At 36.5% G+C, this 22,343-nt stretch overlaps 1 protein-coding gene across 1 annotated transcript in view; it reads left to right on the top strand.

Moving 5' to 3' along the window:
- The window catches only part of MYO3B (myosin IIIB), a 167,375-nt gene extending 154,769 nt beyond the window's left edge, over positions 1 to 12,606 (top strand). The window contains exons 32-34 of the mRNA XM_066554040.1: positions 10,097 to 10,203; positions 10,578 to 10,624; positions 11,889 to 12,606. Coding sequence (XP_066410137.1) covers positions 10,097 to 10,203; positions 10,578 to 10,624; positions 11,889 to 12,021 — 287 coding nt within the window. The 3' untranslated portion in view covers positions 12,022 to 12,606. The remainder of the gene's footprint in view (positions 1 to 10,096; positions 10,204 to 10,577; positions 10,625 to 11,888) is intronic.
- Positions 12,607 to 22,343: the final 9,737 nt, after the last annotated feature.

Below are 22,343 nucleotides of genomic sequence, written 5' to 3'. Positions count from 1 at the left end.
GATCCACAATCTGCAGTTTGAAAACTTGTGTATTAGTAGCTCCAAATGTGTTTTGGAGACTATCTCTAAAATTGATGATACTGTCATGTTATTTAGGATTTGTATTTTAAAGTTGCCAAAGCTATTTATTTAATCATATTGACTAAATAATCATCCTAATTCTTCTTTGAAGAAATAGCTGCCATTTAATTGTGCAGAAGTATCATGAGTTGCTCCACTGTTTGTGTTTGTAAGAATTTTTTTGAAAGCTTTTGTTTCTGAGCAATTTTGAAAATTTCTCATACCTCCAACATGCTGCATGGTTTTACTTTGGAAGACAGGGAAGGACAAAACATTCACTTGAGATTCTTTCTAATCCTTTTTTCTTTAACTTCACTAAATAAATAAACTGCATCAACATTCTGAGTGCCAGCCACGGCATAATGCTGAAGAGACAAGCTTCATGGCAAACCTCTGAGTGCACAGTGCCTGTGTAGGTGTCCCTGGGGTAGGTGTTTCTACTTTAGGACTAGTACCTCAGATAAAAACTCATGGAGAAGGGAAAATTTGGCATGTGCAGAAAACTGAAGAATTACTGGCTTTCCTTTGTCTTGATCTTTGCACAGAATTTCAGCTTCCAGAAACTCAGGCTGATCTGGTGCACTATTAGCAAAGAGGCAAGTGTAATATAACCTTCCTGCCATAAACAGTTGATCTTGAAATATCTTTACAGTGAAGATTCTGATATTGTTCTTGTGAAAAGTTACCTCAGCCTCCATTTCAGGTGCCTCTTAGGGATTTGTTCTGCTTGAATGAATTTATTTTAAGTTGATCTCTTTGCTGGTCATTCAAATATTATCCACCTTACACACACACACACACAAATCAACAAACATAAAAATCCACCACCCATAAAAAAGAACATTTCCAGTCCCATCCAAGTCTATTTATCCTAATTTTCTCTTTCTCACAGTAACCAAGAGGGATAGCCTAGGGTATAGTATAAAAGTAGGGCAAGCAAAGATATTTGCCCACAACACTCTCCAGCCAAACATGGTTTGTGGCTCAGGGATATCTTGATCTGGAAGTGATCTCTTCATATTTAATGGCTCTCTGTAGGCTTTTCTGCTGTGAAGTTCTTCATTAACTTGTAGTGATCATATGGCATTGCTCAAATGGTGAGAGAGACATCACTTAGCTAATATGATATATGAGATAGATATTTTTTATCATCTGGTGGCTGTTGTATTAACCAGGTCTTCTAGAACTAGGAAATAGGCCATGATATGTAGTAATTCCAGCATACCCAGAATGACCTGGTTTTCATCAATAACCATCTCTTCTGAAAAGATCACCAGCCAACTGCATTGTGGGATGCACTCTCAGCAGCATAGCCAGCAGATCATGGGAGGTGATTCTGTGCCTCTGCTCTGCTCTTGTGAGACCCCACCTGGAATGCTGCATTCAGCTCTGGGTTTCTGAGCACAGGAAAGGCATCAATATTTGGTACAAGTTCAGAGGAGGACCTATAGTCCAAGTTGACTATAGGTATGGAGCACCACTCCAATGAAGAAAGGATGGAACAATTGGGGTTGTTCCGCCTGGAGAAAAGGTGGCTTTGGAATTACCTAATTGCAGTCTTCTGTACCTAAAAAGGGGGCTCACAAGAAAGATAGAGAGGAACTTTTCACAAGGAAATGTAGTGTCAGGACAAAGGAAATAGCTTCAAACTGAAAGAGAATAGGTTTTGATTAAATATTAGGAAGAAATTCTTTATTCTGAGGCTGGTGAGGCACTGGAATAGGTTGCCCAGAGAATTTGTAGATGCCTTATCTGTGGAAGTGTTCCAGGCCAGGCTGGATGGAGCTCTGAGTGACCTGGTGTAATGGAAGATGTCCCTGCCCATATTAGGGGGTTGAAACTAGATGATCTTTAATGATCCTTCCAACTCAGGCCATTCTATGATTTTATGAATTAACCAAAAACTTCTACAACCACCTTGGGTTAAGTTTGAGAGCGAAAGAAAAATAACAATCAGTTAAGTCTTCTGCATTGTCCAGAAGTAGTTTCTGCCATTTAGATGGTTTAGCATGAATTATTTTTCCCTGAAGTTAGTTGTATTTGTGTAAAACTCTTGGATTTTGACTAATTGCCACACCTCTGGAACCTGCTATTGGATATTATTATGTGCAGGGCTTATAAGGGCTTCTGTATATTCAACATCTAGGAAGACATCTTCAGGACCATACTTGTAGAAGTGTGCTGTTTGCTGACAGGTTTGAATCCTACCCATGTTAGTCACTGGTAGTTTAGTTCTTTGGTATGCTTTGTTTAATCTCTGCCTTTTTTCCTCTATAGTCAAATCACTCACAATAGAAACTGAAAGAACTGACAAATACTGAAGGATCAGAACTGTGCTGGAAAGAAAAAAAGTAGCAAAAGCCAAGATTCTAACTATTTATGGATCTTGTTTCCCAACAAAGTGTATCTAAAAGCCATTGTCTCAGGGTTCAGAGACAGCTAAATGATTGATTTCACATAAAATATTTGTTGTTCTAATTACAGTATCATCTGGGTCGTTGGCAACAAACAGATGCAAAACCAGCCTTTACATAGCATCTTGAAAAACTTATGATTTGCTCAGTGTGCTTTATAATCTAAAGCATATGGCTTTGCACATGACTGCAGTATCCAAAATGAAGCTGTACGTAATGAATCACTGGGTGGGAGAAAATGCATTGCTTCTGTTACAAGTTCTTTCAGCATGTGTATTCAAATGGTTCTGTTTAGGGTTATAAACAAAAGGATATGCTCACAGATTCAGCAGTGTGTTACAGATTCTGGGATGCACATGACATCAAAGGGGCTACACTAATTTCCCTAGCAGTCTATGGCTCTTGGCACTATGAGCACACTCCATCTGAATAAACAGAATTCTAGTTCACCACAATTGTGTGGGGGATCCAAGGTGATAGTGAAGCTTGGTTTTGTTTTATTTTATATCTTTCTATAGGATTTTTTACTCCTTCAGATTCTGTGTGTTCAGTGAATTGAGTAACTACATTTGAGCTATAGACTACAAAGTACTTGACACTGAAAATTATTAAATCTAATATATTATTTTTATGTAATGAATCCAGGTAAGAGCTTTAAGTCCACTAGAGTTGCTAAGGATTAATCATTCTTTCAAAGCATTAATATATATATTTTTTTAAGCTATTAGCATCCTTTCCATTAGCAACACTTATGTGAAGATTCAGTAAGATACTTTGTGAGTTAGCAAGGGCTGAGGTCTTGTAACTCCTCAAAGCACATCTGATTCATTGTTCTTTCCATGCTTGCTTGTCACTAGCAGCATGAAGAGTGCCAGCTCCTATAAATATTCCTGGACACTCTAATGTACAGGAAGGGACCAAGGGAATTTGGTGGCAGGAATGGTTCCCATCATACTTGATCTCATTATATCAACAGAATAGATGGCCTTATTGAACATTTGCAGACATCTGAAGTTACTGGTAGGTAAGCATGAAATATTCTGGAGAGAATTACAGTTGTTAATATATTATGTCAATATGCCTCCATGCTCCTGATGTTACTAGATTAATTTAATCCTCTCATGCCAGAACATAGGTTCTACTGCTGCACATTAATGGTTTTTATTCCCTTTTCTTATTTTCCTCCGTTTCTCAGTACCCTACTTAATCCTTTAATTTTTTTGTCTTTTTCCTTTTTTGTATAGTTTTCTCTTTTCCCTCTTACTAACTTCAAAAGGGAAAAAAACATAATGAAGACATACCTTATTACTGAAGTCACCAAAGAGTCTTGCTCTTTATTCTCACCTACCCTGTGTTGTTGTCTCTTGGTGTGGTTTTGCTGGACTGAGATTAAAATCTTAGAGAGACAGTGTGTTTATTTTCTATCAGCCTCCAGCATTTTTGCAGAACTACCATAATATAATTGAATTTATAGTATGTCACATAGACACAGTAACTTCATTATTTCCAAATGAAGCTACAGATTACAGTATATGTTTAGTGAAGCCTATTAGACCTGTTATCCTGTCCTTGTTTCTGATACTTTTATAGTTGGTAGCATTCGCAGGCAATGTACACATGCCCTGTGATGTGAGCCAGGTATCTCTTAGTGTGTGCTCATAGTGAAGTCACACTGACTGCAGCTTAGTACAGGGATATGCAGCATAGTTCTGCACAACAGGATTGGGTATGGCAGGCAGACACAGCAGGAGCTCAGTGGGGACTAACTGCTTGTGTATTCACTCTGCTGCCCAGGCACATTTTTCATTTTACTCCTGTTTTACACTTAAGGTATGATAAAAATTTGTGCAAATGGTGGAGAATCATGGCAACGGAAAAGGAAGGAAAATACATTTGTATGAACAGTCATAGCCAAATAGCATTGTGTGCCCTTTGTAAATCACTCTTTTTAAAAACAAAGCTGAAATAATGAAAATTATGAAGTCTGTTAATTTGCAGCAGTTTTTACTGCATAAATGATGTTCAGTCAGTGCCATTTAACCCTGATATGAGTGGGACCAGAATCATTAGCCCCTTGAGTTCTCTCCTTGAACAGACTTGTGTAGCACACAGGAAAATGTAGCTGTTCCTTGAAGTCAACATGCTGCACATAATTATCCACTAGCATCCAGTCCAGGAGGAGGATGTATATTATCATTGTCTGTGAGGTCATTTCTGCATTTGCCTAAGACTTCAAGAGGAAAACTGAAGTTAACTTGCTGCCTTGAAAAATGATTCAAAACTGGAAACTTGAAAATATCAAAATACATATAAATTATCAAAGGAGAACAAAGACAAGTTTTTTCACAAAAGTCTTCTCCCCAGGCTATAACAATGCTTTACATAGGCATGATCAATATATCCAGGCTTGAGAACCAAAGTCTTTTGGAATAAATTAGACTGGCAGGAAAAGAAACAAACAAAGAACAAATTAACATGATTTTAAACATTGCTTAAATTTTCATGAATGTAGACCTTGAGATGTTATGATGAGATCCCATGAGTCTGTGCTAATATTTGCTTATAATTAAGGGTTGCACTTTCATGTTTCATCTGATATTATAGATTGGAAATCAGCTACATGCTTACTATTTTTCTTGTCATAGTGATTTCTCTATTTATTTGCTTACTCTGTTAATCATATATATGATTCCTTAAATGGCCCCATTACCTTTCCTTTGACAAACTGCCCCTTCTCGTACTCTAAACCTCCTTGTTTGAGTAATTAGGGAAAAACTACCCTTCCTGTGTGTTCACCTGCAGCAGAAAATGAGGTAAGACTAACCCCTCCCAAACTTGCCTGGGCAAATGGCTTCAGAAGGAAAATGAGTGTACTCAGCTCTACTCTTCAGTATGTGTTGTGGAGGATGAAGTCCCTTCAGCAAGGGAATTGGCAGCAAAGCCTCTTCAGGGCACTGACATATTGGCAAAGACCTCTTGTGTGCATTCCTTGCAAAAAAAGTAAGGTGTCAACCAGTGTTTAGAGCCCCAGGTGTGCTGCACCACCCTTAAAACAATCTGATTCACATAAGTTTATTTTTCATGTTCCAAATGCAATTAAGCCGCTTCCTCACCATTTCTGTGCAGAATTTTCCATACAGAAAAATTAGCAATGTTTGGCAAGACTATCAGCACCAAGAGGTTTTTGAAGCAAGAGTTTAGTCATTAAGAGTTTATGGAGACCCTTACTTCATTTCAGCAAGCAAAATCTGATGGTTCTGTTCTTCTGACATGGCTGCCTGGTACCCATGCTTTCAATACTAAGATAATCAGGACAATAAGGACACCTAAGATGAGATCTTCACTGAATATCAAGTGAAGTCAGCTGTTCCAGGGGAAGTCATTAGAAAAATACATTTTTGCCACTACTGTTTTGAAAGTATTGGTCAGGGCCCAAATCCTAGATGCAGAAGTCCATGTGTCAGTGCTAAAGAGCAGTTTGAAGTCCTTTGTTAAATTTTACTGCTTGGCAGTTTGTGCGTTTCTGAAAGAGTCCTTTGCAGCTTAGGGAAAGGATGGGTTTTTAAACAGAAAAATAAGATAAAAGAAATGTGCTAATCATCTCCAAGCTAAGAGATATCATTAAAAATGTCAGTATAATGGATATGATGGCTAACTGAAGAAAAGTATTTCCATCCCATTCTTTTTCTTAAGAAAACAAAGAAGAAGAATCATGGGGAAATTCAGAAACTAATCCCAGAATTTAAAAGATGAATACAGATCTTCTGCAGACTGAGACTTCTGATAAAAATAACATTAGAGAAATTAATTTTTGTTAAAATAGACGTGATCTCTATCACATCTTCAATAGTTTTTGCTTAAGTCAAAACATGTCTTTCTAAAAGTTTGTAGTCTCAACAGGGAGTTTCCATCATACTGCTAAATATTTTTTCTCCTAGTTGATTGCTTTCAGTATGTGCTGTAGTTCTGGTCTAAAATTTTATTCTGCTTCTGACCATTAATTAGTCTAGACTTTCGTTTTTGAATTTGAAAAACCCTCCACCTTCTATATAAGGGTTTACACTTGCTCTTCACCTTCTTTTGAAAAGAACGAAGTAGAACAATCTTACATTTCTCACCATGTGGCAGATTTTTCAGAGTTCAAATTGTTCCTGTTCTCAAAATATTCTGCACTTTATTCCATCCACTTTAAAATAATTCTGTACACAACAATAAGACTATTGTTTCTGTTATTGTTTCTGTTTCTATTGAGTAGTCTTCCCTTCTTTGCACCCAGTCTATTTCATATTCAGCTGAATATCTGTAGCTCCCAAGTCTCTCCTGGAGACACTGCTTTCCAACTATTTAATTCCCAGTTCATAAAAATGTATCTCGAATGTTTGACTTCACATTTACTTGAAAAAAATAATCTCTTTTTAATCTGTCTGAGCTCTGCAAGTCCTGTTTTTTTGGCTTGGGCTCTTATATATCAAACAAATAAAAAGGATAACCAACAGTGGTAATAGAGGACTAAACAGAAACACCATCAGTTTCTTTACTTTCTTTACCTTCTACTCCAACAGATTGATCCAGTAGCCAGTTTCTATTTCCCTTCCCTGTAAGCCACAACAGTTTTGTGGTGTTTTAAGGGAAGCATCCCCATGAGCCTGCTCACCCATGTGTCAGCCTCTCTGAGCTCCAGTGAGATGAGGATGCCCAGAAGCTCAGCTATCCTGCACTTAGGTCAGCTGACATAGTGCACCTGGCAGAAAGCATTTTGCCTTCTCTCTGTTATTTCTGCACTGCAATAAGTGATTTATCAAATAAGAAATTGTAACCTAAGGAATTTCTGTGCTCAGAGATTCAAGAAAAGTTTTTCTTCCAGACAAAAAGGGGTCAGATCTCTTTCTTAAAGAGTGCTAAAGGACAACCTGAAGAAAGTGCATGTGCTCACCCTCTCATCTGGTTTTTAAATTTGTAGCAAACTAAGGAGCCTGGATATGCCAGAGTGACATGGCACAATTTCTGTGCAGTATAGACAATACCTTGTTAATAATAGTAGTGCTGCTACTATTTCTATTAAATTGCAAGTGACTTTTTTCTTATTGGTGGCTTTAAGTTTGTCATCAAAGCAAAATATTTTAGAGCAGCATTTAAAATGCCTATTCAACTGCTGAGTGTTGAGCACATGTTAATACCATTTTCTCCAGCTATGGTAGTTTATGATAAACGTTACCAGATTTTGTACTGTTCATGTAGTGTGCAACTAAGACAAATGGGCCCACTGAAAGGGTATTTCCTTTGGAGAACACAAGCTGCAGACCACCCGTAGGATACACAGAAATAATTAAGCGTCAGGATAAAAAGGTAGAGCAAAATATTAGTGACTCAGAATCCTAATGAATGAAAGACATTAAAAAACCAGCCTATGTATATGTGTGTGCTTTGAAAAAGAAAATATGTGAAGGCCTCAAGAGCACTTAGGGGAAAGGGAAAAAAAACCTACTCCATCACATTATTTTAATGTTTAAAACTTTCTAAATATTTTTGTGCTGTGGTTTTACTTCTGACAAGCTGCAGAGAAGTGTGTGAAATTATGCAGAACAGTGAGTACCTGAGTTCATACCAGCCTCTTTCTAGAATAAAAAAAATCATAGAGAGGTATTCAAAAACTATATTGCTGTAAGAAAAAACTCAGCCAGCTCTCTGACTGAAAGTATTGTTTGCAAAAATTGCAGACCCTGCTGTCCTGAGGGAGGAAGCTCTAAGATCAATTTGAGTAACTTTCAGAGCAGAGAGAGGCTAGAATGTAGGTATGACAGGTTTTCTGCAACATTTTCAGACTTCAGAGAGAACAAAATTGCATTTATATCCTATCTGAATCATAGTGAAAAAAACTTTAAAAAAAACAGATATTATTTGGGCACCCAATTTCCTCATAAGTATTTTCTGGCACAGCTTCTGCCTTGTCTGTATACAATATAGGCAAGTAGCAAAGGTTCTGGCTCAGCCATCACAATCTCTTTAGCAAAAATATAAAGTTTACTTTACTGGAAAGTATAAAGTATTGAAGCATTAGGTATTAAATTAGCAAACAGCATGAGTGTATTATTTTAAAGTTTTTTTGTGTTAGTGGGTAAATACAATCTTTCTCTATAAATCTGAGTTTGAATTTTAGACCCAGCTCTGGTGATTGTTTAAGCCACCATCCCTCCCAGGTGCTGTGATGGAATGGAACAAATGCTCGTCTCCCACGCAGGCATTGCAGTTGCACACTGAGAGGAAATTAATATTTTTTAAATTTTATTGTTGAGCACGAGAAAGTGAAAGAGAGAAAATCTCTCAGAACAGTCAGTCTTTTGGCTGAAAAGGCCAAAGTTCAAACATCTCCTCTACCTTGTTCAGATTGCAGGTACAGACTATAAGCCTGAGTGCATAATAAACGTCCTCTGTAATGTTACCTGCTTCTTAAGGCCAGATCTTGTCAATAGATTTGTGAGATTAGAGCCCTGCATCTGCAAAAGCCATATTAACTTCAGTTTTGAAGTGTTTAAAGGAATTCATGCTACTTGATCTTTGTGCTGATCTTTTGTATAGAAGCAGGTTCCTTTTGTGGTATGGAATGCAAATGTATAAGATGTATATTTTTCCTTCAATGCTGCCAAACTCTGTTTTTATTCATACTGTCACTAAAATAATTTTTAACAGGGAGATATGAGAAAAGTCAAAGGCATGGGAAGAATCATCTGAAAAGTAAATCACCTTTCTTTACTCCCACAGTATCTTGTAGTAACTTACTAACTTAATGAAAATAGTTACCTTGTAATCCAAAATATGTACCATGGAAAATACCTGGTAAAATAAAATATAGCACACCATAATGTCTTTCCTCCATATTTCTGAAAAAGAAAATTTAAAAAACAACTAAATAACACAAAACAACTAAAACAACTAAATAACACCCCCTGCAAAAAAACCCAAAAATTAAAAACCACCAAAAATCCCCAAAACTTAGCAAGCTATTAGTTCTTTTCAGAAACCCTTCTGAAATACTTCCTTCATCTTTAAATTCTGCTTTCCAGATGACTTTAAGCAACTGTTACTTTACAGCACATCACAAATTATATGAAGAAAGTGTAATTCCAAACTGATTCATTTAATCTGATTAAACAGAGAGCCATGTCAAGAAGGTAGCCTTTTTATATAAAGAAAATTATGATAATAGACCAAGTCTCATCAGTCAAGAGACTTTATTACTGTCTACTGAGGAAAAACTATTTTGTTGCTGCTGAATGATACGTTCCTAGCTAGTCACAATATACCTCATTTCCTGCTTAGATAACAGAAGATATTAAGAAAAAGTGTGAAAGGAGTAAGGAACTGTGTGATATAGATATACAGAAGAATAAAAAATGTTAAAAAGTGAAAATTAAGTTCTGCATCAAAACTTGCATTTGAGCTAAATTTCAAAAGAGAAAACAAAGATTCCCAAGTTTCTGTTTGCTTACTTTGAATGGAACAGACTTGCTAATAAATCCAGGACCAAATAGGACAGAAGAAAAGACTGTTTACAGACTAAAATGTGCTAAGACGTTCACAGCACCTGGCACAGCTTAAAACTAAATTGTGTTATCTTACTGTAGGTTCAGAAAACTGTCTTGAACAGAAGCTGAGAACACCTCGTCGACGATGTCAGCAGCCCAAAATGCTGAATAGCCCTGAGGATAACATGTACTATAACCAGTTAAATGTGAGTTCAAAGTGGCAATAAAGCTGTTTTACTGGCTTTGTTTCCAGTTAATAATTCTGTTATTAATACCTGTTTCAGCCCCTCCAGCCCCACCCCCACGTTCTTCTGCTCTCGTCTTGAACATGTGCTTATGCTCTTTATCTGTTGCTTTCATGTCAGGATGTCTGCCTTCACGGTGAATAATTGATGTGGTTTATCAAAGACGAGCAAGATGCATGCTTCATCAGGCTCACTTGAGCCCTTTGATCAAAAAAATTATGCTGTGACTTCTGATATTATCAGCATCTGCTTGCATTCAACACAAAATCACTTTGAATTAAAAATTAACGACTTGCTGCTTTGCTTTGACTGTATGTTCTTGGCCCTCTCCACAGGGAACTCTAGAATATCAAGGGAGCAAGAGGAAGCCAAGAAAACTTGGGTAAATATCTATCTTCTTAGTTCTAAGCAACTGTAAACAGAAGAAGTCCTTTGTGATATTACAGAATATGCAAAACTTTCTAGAGAGGTTTCTAAAAATAAACAATTAACATATTTCTGTGCATTGACATTGGACATTTTCTGCAGAGGCAAATGTAAAACTTGCATGTACTGCTGTCTGCAGACACTAGAACTGATTCCTACAAAATATGCTCCCCAGCTCTCTCTGCATACTATTATTACCAAAAAAATAGCATTGTTCATATTTTGAAGTTTGTTTCCCACAAGTGGAAGGTGCCAGCTGAAGGGTGTTGGAACTGAAGGGCTGTGACCTAGAGCAGTGCCAGAAGCCCTGCCAGCCCCACAGCAGCACACTCACACTGGGCCTCTTTTCTTCCTGGGGAGAACATATGAGGGGCTGACAGAGGCCACTGCACAAAAGGGAGTTGCTGCTTCTCTGTGAACTCAGTCAGCTCTCATTGCTACATGAGCAGTTACCTCCTGGAATAGGTAGAATAAACTAGGCTGGCTCCTCTACAATTGCCAAAATATTCACTTGCCTGATCACGTGGATCAGAGAGAACTGATGGGTGCTTACAGACACATATAGTCCAAAAATTTACCAGAACCTTCTGTGTTTTTTCCTTTGGTTTTTATTAATCTTCTGATTGTAACTGTATGAACAAGACGTCTTTGAGTCAAGCTCAAAGTCCAAATTTTTGCAAGACTGTGCAAGATTTGGTTTATTTTCTCTCCTTCCCCTAGTTTAAAAAAGTTTGTATTCTGGGAATAAAAAAAATGACATCAGACTGCAGTGCTCATCATACATCACAGAAAAATGAAAACCCCTTGCTGTCAGTAGGGCTTTTCCCAAAATTTGATGCTGTAGTCCTTGGCTCATATTCATAGCAAACCATCATCTGAAATATGATACCAAAATCATATCCTACTTGTGGAACATACACAGACAAAAAAAGCCACATTGCTTAAATTAAATGCCCATTTGGTGCAAGTAGTTGTTCTATCATTCTATACTCCCAATCTGTAAGATTATATTGGATTTCCCTGATCCTCAGAACCATTCAGAATATACAATATAATAGCAGTTGAAATATGTATAAAAGCTGTATCTTTCTCATCAAATCATCCCTTTTTTTTTCCATTCTTATAGTAGGGCTTTTCCTTTTTACATCCACAGTGTAGTTTTTATTTCTGAAGATATTGACAGTGTTTAACTTAAGGAGTGTTGTTTGTTTATTTTCAAGCCAAATCAAAGTACTGGATGGAGAGGATGAGTATTATGAGTCATTATCAGCTGTTGAATCTACCCCTGAAGATGACAGTTTTCTCAGCTCTCCATCTCCTCCTACAAGAGATGTGTCTTTTGCACAAAGCTGAGCCTCACTCATTCTATTGACTAATACTGGTAAGAGTATTTTCCTGCTGATAAGCTCTTCCAGTTAACTTTGTTTATGTGTGTTCATATAATATATTAAAAATATCATGTTAGCCAGTTACTTTAGTTCACTGTTTAGACCTGGGTTTGCAGGTGTACACTGTCACATTTAGCTGTATTTCTATGAGCAATTGCAGTAAAGGGGAGCAACAGTACCTGTATGTGTTGATGTTGATAATGGACATACTCATTTAGCAGCAAGGTTAATTTATCCAATTCTAGCCTCTTCTTTCCTGCCTTCCCCTCCCCTGGCTGCTGTTCCCACCCTGTGCCATCCCTTCTGTTGTGCTGGCACAACTGCTGGTAGAGCTGTGTGAAAAGTAAGATGAAAGAACTGAACTAGATTAAAAGAACACTGTACTAAAAAATTTAATTTGGGGTCATAGTGAAAATGTTTTGTATTTCATTTGACTGATATTAAACATTGTCCTTTATAACTTTCTCTGCTGTGTATGGCTTTTAACACTAGAAAAATGTACAGAGTAAAATAATTTAAAATATAATTGTGTCTCAGTTTACCTTGCAAATAGTTTTCTTCTAAAGTATTTGTTTACTGTAAGCCTAACTCTAGGAATTATTTCAAATATAAGAAGTAAAACAGTTTTAAAGCTAATGTTTCGCACACTGCTTCATCTAGTCCTTGTGACTGAAACCATCATTATGACCTGCTATTCTTGTTATCCCTGCAAATATTTAATTTATTCCTTAAGCTCTATGTCTGGGCTTCAATGACTCCTACATTTCCACAGCCCTCTTGTACGTAGCAAAGGGGAAAAAGTCACCTGCAAATTTTTCTACTTGCTTTTCACTTTCTTTGAAAATCCTTAATGATAACAGTATGTGACTTTCTACAGAATACTGAGATTCTTTGACAGTTATTGTTTCCATGGCAGAAGCCAACTATTTCACCTTATTCTTTTATTTCTGGTGCAGAAGCACCATTTTGACCCATGACCATTCTTTGCTTCTTTTCCAGACGTGCTCTTGTCAAAAACTTTTGGAAATAAAATGTTCGCATTTACTGCCTTACACATTTGCTCAAAATTATTCATTTTTTCCTTTTTTAACAAACAATACTGATTAAATCTTTCTGTGTATTTTACAGACCTGGTTATGATCCTTGTTTTTATCTCTGCTGCAATGAGTTTACCCTGATCTGTGCTAATAGATCTTCCTATTGGAGATGCACCTCACACCTGTTCCATAAGCTATATCATTTCTTACCATCAATGTTTACTGACATCATCTTATTGACTACAGGACAAGGAAAGGTAGCATGAGAAATGAGACCCAAGTGCAGTCACGATACCCCTGAGCTAGAATAGGGTTCAAAAGAAGAAAAGGTAATGAAATAGATAGTTCCACAAAAGCTTTGTTTCTCCTAACAAACACAGAAATTAAGTTAGGCAAGGTAGATGAGGATGAGCAAAGGAGTCCAGGAAGAATAATTCTTCAGTCATTCTTCACCCAAAATATGAGAGAAGGCTGAAGCTGGAAGTTCTAATCCTGACAGGCACTGAAGTCTTTCAGTTCACTCCTCATTCTCCTCTGATGTACATCTAGGTATGTGTATTTTAAAGGCTTTAATTCAAGAGCTTTTGAAATTTAGGAACTCCTTCAACAACAGAGAATTGGTGACTAGCTGCAGATGAATTAATGGCATTGAAAAGTGCAGCATAAATAGAAATGGCAAATAATATGAATGCATGTGTACAGATCAATTTCTTTACATTTTGTCAAAATGTAACGAGAATGAGTATGTTATGATAACTCATCAAAAATTATGTCACTTTCCCTATGCAATGTGTACATTCTCAGTTAATTTGTAACATCTGGATAGAAAATAAGATTATTTTTAAACAGTCAAATTACCTGCTTTACTCTTCCATTGGCATAGATCACAGAGAGTTCTAGCAATATTGATGCCTTCTTGTTCCATCCTTCCTTTTTGAAAACTATTAGAGAAAATAGAGCTTTATTATGACTGCAGTTCACATCATTATGCATAGTTAAGTGTTTATCAGTTATTTTAATTGAATGACAGTGATGTTTCCAGATACTATGTCACCTGCCTAAAACCAGCAGTTTACCTTACACTGAGTAATACATTGTTCTGAGTAGTTAAGTTCAGAAAGAAGTAAGGTAAAGTGAAAAATAATATAAAATTCAGTGGAGCACTTAATCCGAAACTGAAGCTCTATTGGAATCAATGAAATTTTGGCATGTAATAAGTGCTTTGCTGAATGGGGGCTCGAGTTAACAAGAGCAGCATCAGAACATTAAAGTACAGGCAAAATGCAAAAACTCTCCAAATACATCCCTTAGGTTTCTTCCTTTCTTCTCTTCCAATTGTTAAGCTTGTATTAATCTCAGCCATCAGAAATGGACTTCAGAGAGATTTTAAGCAGTCTTTAATTGCATAGAAAGGGTAGAATACAGTATTTTCCTTGTTTCATACAGTGCCACTGTCTACATCTGCTGTACTTTTTCGTATTAGTTAATGTCACTAATACTTTAATACTGAATTTACTACCTAAAAGCTGCTGTTGAGTAGTATGTATTCATTCTTGTTGCTTCTTAGCTAAACACTGTTCATGAAGTCAGTCTGTGTATTTTATTCTTTCCTAAGAAAGGAAAGAATTTACCCCCTTTCCTTATTTTTTGTGCTTTATCCTCAGCAGATGACCCTGTGAGGTGGTCTTCTCTCATCCTGATTTTAGGACACATGTATACCTTTTGATTATTAAAAGCCTTGCTGTAGAGCCAGGCAGTCACACTAAAACTGACCAAAGAGTTGAATTTCTGTTATCATATTGATAGAAGTGTGTGTTTGGGTTGATTGATTTGTGTGTGAAACAGGAGGTATCTCAGTGTGATGATCCTGGTCAGTGGAAGCGTATCAACAAGAATTGCTTGGATTTTCTTACTTGGCTTTCACAACCTTGAAGCATTGTTCTGATTTATTTCCTTTCATGTATATTATCCTGAAATATTAATGTATTTTGCTTAATAGTTCATAACATATCCTGTTCTTAATATTTTATAAAAGTAAAGAGTTTAAATCCTGTTAGGAAGAAGAAAATTTCTTAGTATGTAATATATTAAACAGTTTTCAGCAGATGGGAGAGAAAAGGATGAAGCTCAACAAGGGATTTTAGTAGATTTCTTCTGTAGACCTTAATGGCACTAAAACTGGTTCTTGCTAAGGACAATTTCTGCCTTTCAGTTATGGCAGCTGAAAAACTTGTCTCTGTGCCAAAAAAAAAAAATCGGGCAGGGAGCTTTTGGAGATTAGCCCCTTTCATTTGGTAATTTTAAATGTGCTTCTGACTTAAACATTTACATCACTTTAGTAACATAAAGGGACCTTAGAATGGGAGTAAATTGCAACCATCTTAAATTTGCCCTTAACGTGACCTCCCTCACCCATACACTGTAAGAGTTGTGGAAAGGGTCTTTTGTGTACTGAAGGTCTTTTAAGTGGCCCCTATCAGACTATCCAAGGACTTGTTGTTACTTAGAGGCTTATAAAATGTGGCTATAAATTATGTGAAACTGGGTGCTACTATCTGTTTTACACCATATAAAAATTGATATTAAAATGGGATTTAAGTCCAAATTTTAAAATTTCATCTTTAAAAAAATTATAATTGAATGTTTATACCCTTCTGTTCTAAGATTTGCAATTCTAAAGGAATATTGCTTTTTTGTTGTAAAATAGCTAGCAATGAGATAAATAACTCAAGTCTACCATACTCTTACTTCTCATTCCTTTTTTCATTGCCTCAAAACAGAAAGAGAATTTGGAGAGACAGCCAAACTCTGGCATTTTTAAATGTCTTCAGGTTAACCAGATAAATATAGTGCATACAATTGAAAATCAAGCCATATGGCACAAAAGGATCCTCCTATGAGAAGTGGGTAAATGGTTTAAGTACCGATATATGCATGAGACGTAGCACATACTAAACTTACCCATCCTGCTTTTAACTCTGACAACAAAATGTGAGAAATAATGTCAGTTTTGTTGTTAACATTAAAAATACATTTTGATAACACACCTTGTCTTTAACAGTACTCACCCTAGGAGGAGTTGTAGCAGAGTGCATTCTTAACAGAAACTGTTTCTGCTTGGCAACAAAGCAGTTCTCCCAAACTGACAAAAGTAGCACAGGATGCTTTGAAAACCAAAGGCTGGGGAACAGCCCTCTGGGTCAGAGCTAAAGATTACAGAACTCAGTGAGAGGCTTTGTGTCTCAATTGTGATGGGCACTGGAACAGATAAAGGAGAACGTTGGCAATTCATAATAATAGGGCCTGTGTCTTTAAATACACAGGCTGGTGCCTAACTCATCTTAATAGATTTGTCAAGAGTTACTGGATATTATTTTATTATGTCTATAAATCCAAGGTCAGCCAGAACAGTAAATATATACATTTTGTAATCATGGAACTGTTTATTGTAGTACTTATGCTGTGATGCTAAAGGACATAGAAGCAGATAAGTGAAAAGCAAATCTTGGACTAATGTTTCCAAAAACCAGATTACATATTATTGATCAGGCCAGTAATAGGTAATTTCCTCGCTTTTGTTTGGCAGGCTTATTTTTTACTTAAATTGCAGAGAGATATTATTTTTCAGTAACTTAACTAGGATTTTATAATATAGTTGGCAAATGGAGATGGCAAGTAGGTAGATCAACGTGTGTGCTTTTTTGTGCAAAAGATCCAAGCCTCAATTTCTAAGCCAGTACCAGTGAAAATCTCATCTCAACCTCTAAGTGAAGCAATATCACCACAATAAAGACTGGATGTCATCCATTGGGCTGGTGGAGTTCAGTGCTGGGAGGCAGGCCGGCCCGTCGCAAGTGTTTCCAAAAATTGTTGTGCTACTGATCATGGCAAGTCTCTGACAAAGACCTATCTAAAACTGGAATAGTAGAACTGGGGGTCCCATACTGTCTAATGCACTGGTGGAGATGGTTGAGGCCAGGACAGGGGTAGCAGAATCTTGAGGTTCTGGTGGAAGTGACCCTCAGAAAGCTGGGTTCTGGAGTACAGCATTGCAGTACAGCTCAGAAGGGCGTATGGAGAGGCTGCGTTGGGGTCCCTAGCAAAGGAAGGGATTGGGCAGGAGGTACTTCCACAAAACTGTGTGACATGGTTTATTTACTGATTTTTGGTTTTGCTGCTGCTCCCTGTTATAAGTAATAAATCAACACAGTTGCACAACTGGAGAGATTATGTAAAGACTTCTGTGACAAAATGGCTCTTAGTGAGATTGCAAAGTCTTTGAAACAGAAACTTTAGTTTTGTAATTTCTACTACCCCAGGAATGAACATTCAGTCCTTGTTCTGTAGGATTAGTTTGATGGAAGTTTACATCCAAATCCAAAGGTAAGTGCTGTACTTAAGGCAGACACAGACTTGATTTATTTGATTAAATTGACCTGTTAGAAATTAAGTTTTGAAAGAAAAACAAATGTGAAGCTTCATGAAACTGTAAGTTTTGGTAGCTTGTTTTGCAATCTCAGTACAGATTTACAGCTGAGTTCCAATTGGAAATTGGTATTGATTGATTAGGTTGCTCATTTAACATTCCCGCATGCTACAACAATAATGCAACAGACCGTGATAAAATAGGATGTGATCTAACAGGACATGACCGATGGGATGAGAGTAAAACGCTGGGTTTGCTAGTAGTGCTGTGCAGTAGCTCAGATTGGCATCTTGTGTGCTTTGATTGTTCATTTCATTTTACTGTCATCCTACTGAGTTGAACATTTTAAAAGACAACGGTGTTTTTCCATCTGTAAGTCATGGAAAGACAGATGGATGTGGAGAATCTCCACCTACAGCTCCTTGACTGAATGCCACTGCCCACTTAGTGGTAGAGAAATCCCTTCTGGAAAACCAGAATGTCTTTAAATATATTATATTGTGACATGCTTTTTTAATATGGGAACTTAGAGTTATTGTTAATTCTTTTTAATGAGTACAAGTAAAACAAACTGGTTCTTATCAACATAGCTGCTATATTATAAACACTGCTTCTGTTACACTGAAGTTAATCCCCAGTCCTTTTACAAGAAACTCATCCTTATTAAAGTAACATTAAGAGCTTCTTTTTATTGATCTGTTCCTTTCACTTAATGATAGGAACTTACTGATGTTTTAGTAATAACCTTGCAAGCTTTATCTCATTTTACTTCAATGTGTGTTACAGATAGATGCTGTGGAAACTAACTTAGCATAAACATTTTGCAGATGTCTTTAAAGGTTAAGGAAAAAAAGGTTTAGTTGCACTGCATGTTAACAAAGATGGCTGAAAAACTGCAAGATAAAAGAGAGCCTCGAGTATGAACATCAAAGAATTGTTAATGACAAGAAATACCATTAGGGTTAGCATCCCTTTTGTTTCAGCCCCCTCACACCTGCAGTGTGTTGCAGATTCTGTCTTTGTTGGCACATCTGAATTACTTCCATTAGCATTTATAGAAAAGTGGCTGCAAAACAACAGAAATGTACTCCTGATTTTCTCTGTTGCTCCAAAAAAGTAACATATTAGGTTCTCTGTGGGTTTCCTTCAAGGTACAGTATCTTATTGTAAAGGAGACTAGAGCCAGGATTCCGTTGATTGCAAATGAGCTAGGTTGAAAGGAGAGGGAGCTTTTGATACTGCTAGAGAACTAATATAAGCAACTACAAGAAGCACACATAAGAAGCTCAGACATTAGCAATAGCAAAATCAGAGCGTGAAATTCAGATTAGCCCTCCACAGGCTGTGAGAGGGAGGGGGTATTGGAAGACTTGGCATGGCTAAAGGTGTAACCTGTTTCATTTGGCCCCTGAAAATTTTTAACAGATGGTGGGACCAGCTGTCTTTTTCAGCCATTTAATAAACTCTTCGGTGGTAACAGTTTGGAAAGTGGGGGGTTTTGAGTTTTAGGCCAGAGGAAAAAATAAAGAAATCTGTCCCAATTGTCTTTGCCAAATAGAGAAGTCTGGAAACATTATGGAAAGTTAAAGTGAAAAATCTAATTGATGATATTGTCCTGATTATACATTTCAACAGAAGAGAAAAAAAGAACTGCTTGTGCCCAAGTGGACCAGTGCATTAAAAAATGCCTATTATGTTGTAATCTTTATCTGTCATTTTAATTTCAGCTCTTGCAAAGAGGCATATAATGAGAAATTTTAAATGAACTGTAGAATGAGAAACTGCCTTACTTTTTGAGACATGATACTATGTTAAAGAAACAGGCAGGGTGATTTCCCATATTAAAAATGAAAAATACCTTTTGGATAAGATTAGGTTTACACTGTCTGCCTAGGTGAGTACAGTAGTCTCTGAACTTGCATAACACAGTGTTATAAAATGACAATAAACTGCTGTTTGAGGAACATACTATGTTGAGCCTCTAATAAAAGCCTTAGTGATATGTGGGATTTTATTTGAGAGTTTACAAAAAAAATTTCAGTGCAACTGTATTTCTTCAATGAAATTATTTTTTTTAAATTAACATTTCCAACACAACACTTAAATGGCAACTCTCAATTTTATGAGATGTTTTATTTAAAAAGCATGTCTAGTGTCTTTGAACAAAACACTTCTTTTTGCACATTTACATGCTACCCAGCTGAGCAGCCAACCCTTCCATTTGACAAGGGCTTTGTTCTGCCTACAGGCCTATTATAAGCCCTAGATTGTTTGCCCTTAATAAATTGCAACAATAAGACAGAAACCTCTTTCAGGTTAAGAGAAATAAAACATGTTGCCTACATAGCAAAGCATATGAGGTTTAATAATGACAACAGAAACATATCTACTAAATCTCATTTGCTTTGCTCCCGGATCACTACAGTTAAGATAGTACAAAAAACGTTAGCATCTTTCCATGCTTCAAACAAAAGATTAAAGAAAACAAGAGTGGGACAAAACAGCTCCAGCTACAAAATGTGGGTTTTTTCACAATAAAAAAGTCATACTGAATGCTATGTAATAGAAACTAGTGGGAACTAAACAGAAAGAAATATGAACCTGATTAAACATAGAGCAAAAAAATGTATTTAACTGAAACATATGATTTTGTATTATCAAGAGGAAGAAAAGAGTGCAAATTGTTTGTATTTAAGAATTTATAGTACCCTCCAATGTGTTGGTGCATCTGCTTGTATGTACCTTTCAGGCCCTCCCCTGAAACACAAAGCCCTACCAATTTCACTTTTATAACAGCTAATGAGCATTCTTCTGTGGCTCAAGTGTTGGTGGAGAACTTGTGATCTTAAACAAAATTGTTAAGCCCTGTTTCTGAGGCCCCACTGGTAACATTCAGCTGTCAGCTGTGTTGTGTTTGCTGAGATTGTTAGAGATGGCTACCTTTGTTGAACCTAGATGTGCATGAGTTTTACACTTAAGCTGGAAATTCCCAGTGGTTTTTAGAGTATATCTGCAAATTATGGAGAAAATAGGAGGCAAAAAAGACAACATTCTGGACTCCCTGTGCAACAGTACAATTGAAGAAGGTGAGCATAAGTGTTATTAAACCGCTAGGTATAAGCAGTAAGAAAGAGTTTTCTCTATTAGAAACTCATTAGTAACTCAATATAGTGCTTTCAGAAAGAAATTCCAGTCAGTGTTCCATTTATAGCTTACTTTTTAAAATTATTTTTTTAATTTGTACATGGAAGTTCTGAGAATATAAATATTTCCTTCCTTTGATTATAAGACAAGTGCATACAGGTAGTACTTGAAAATGTTGCTGACAGGCTAGAAGTGATACAAACTTTCAGAGGAAATACAGTGTTTATGACAGGTATTGATTCAACTGCATTAAAGGCTACTTTTCTTTCTTTTAAGGTATTTTTTGAGCTATGGACAATACTCTGAGGACTGTAAGATACTTTCTTGGGAAATTTCAGTATTTCCTACTGAAATTTCTCTTGCCATTTCTGCTCAATTACAGCATGGTCATGGTTTTTCTCTCTGTCTTCCTTTGTGTTAAAAGCATTAGAGGGGGATTCTTCACTGTCTGTGCCACAGTGCAGTGGTAAGGTGCCAGCTTCACTGCTTCTTCCAACTGCTGCATGGAACCAATGGAGAGCACATGATTTGTTATTTCTGAGGGGGCAGAGCTTGCTTGTTTCACCCTGTGGCTTCCCACAGTGTTAATCTCTGTTGTATCCAATTTCTGGGTGACACTTGGGGGAGAACTTTCAAAGGATGGGCATGAAGAGAGAGATATTAATGGTCTTTCATAAGGGAATTAATGGCCTTGGGGACAATGCAGTAGAAAACTTCTATGAGAGAGACTTAGAAGAAAAGAGAGGAAGCTACATGGGACAAGAAGAAAAAATACATGAACCATTAGGTTTCATGGTAGAGGCAACCTTTAGTAAATTTTTGAATATTTTTCTCATCGTATACTATAATAAGGCAGTAAATCATCTTGCAGAGTGTCTTAAAATGTATGTAATACCTGTAGGAGAAAAGCACTTTAAGATGCTTTAGAAGCTTTTTGAGAAGCCAAGTGGTATAGTTTAGAACAAAATTACAAATGGACTAGTAATTCAAATTACAAAAGTAAAGGCAAATAAAATGTTCCTGATGTAAAATTCCTCCCTTTTCTACAATGGGAAATTGCTGTAACACTGCAATCTGTATCTTGAGATCTGGTTCCTCTTTCAAAGATCAGGGAAAAAAATCTTCAATTTTTGATGGTTCAAAGTAAAACATTTTTTCTCCTCTAGACCTGCAGTACTTCATCAGTATCAAGTTTTTAAAGGATTATTTTATAATCATTATCTTCTATCTTACTGTAAGCTTTGGAAAAATTATTTTCTGTCATAAGTTTACAGAAAATGTCAGCACAATAAAAAATCTGGAATTATTAATTTTCAAAAATAGTAATTGTTCAGTATTCTAGAAATTTAGTGGTTTTAACTTCAGAAAGACAGACTACGAAGCAGGTGATAAAAATCATAAGTGATGTATAGTATATATTATCAGCAAATATTTCTCCAGGTGTCTCTCTATAAATATGCTACTAGATGGTGTGATGGAAATATCTTTTCTTTGATTTCTCCATCATTTTTTAAGCATTTTGAAGCAAAAATAGTGGTAATCTTTCATCTGAGGAGATTGTTTTCTCTCTTTTCTTCATCATGAGAATGATGTAGTGTAAAAATAACTTACTTTTCTCCTTTTACTGAGGTTCATTACATTGCAAAAAATGATTGGCTTCTTTAGACAAACTGCACAAAG

Source organism: Molothrus aeneus, chromosome 7 (assembly GCF_037042795.1).
Source record: "Molothrus aeneus isolate 106 chromosome 7, BPBGC_Maene_1.0, whole genome shotgun sequence".
NCBI lineage: Eukaryota > Metazoa > Chordata > Aves > Passeriformes > Icteridae > Molothrus > Molothrus aeneus.
This window is presented reverse-complemented; position numbering and strand designations above follow the sequence as displayed.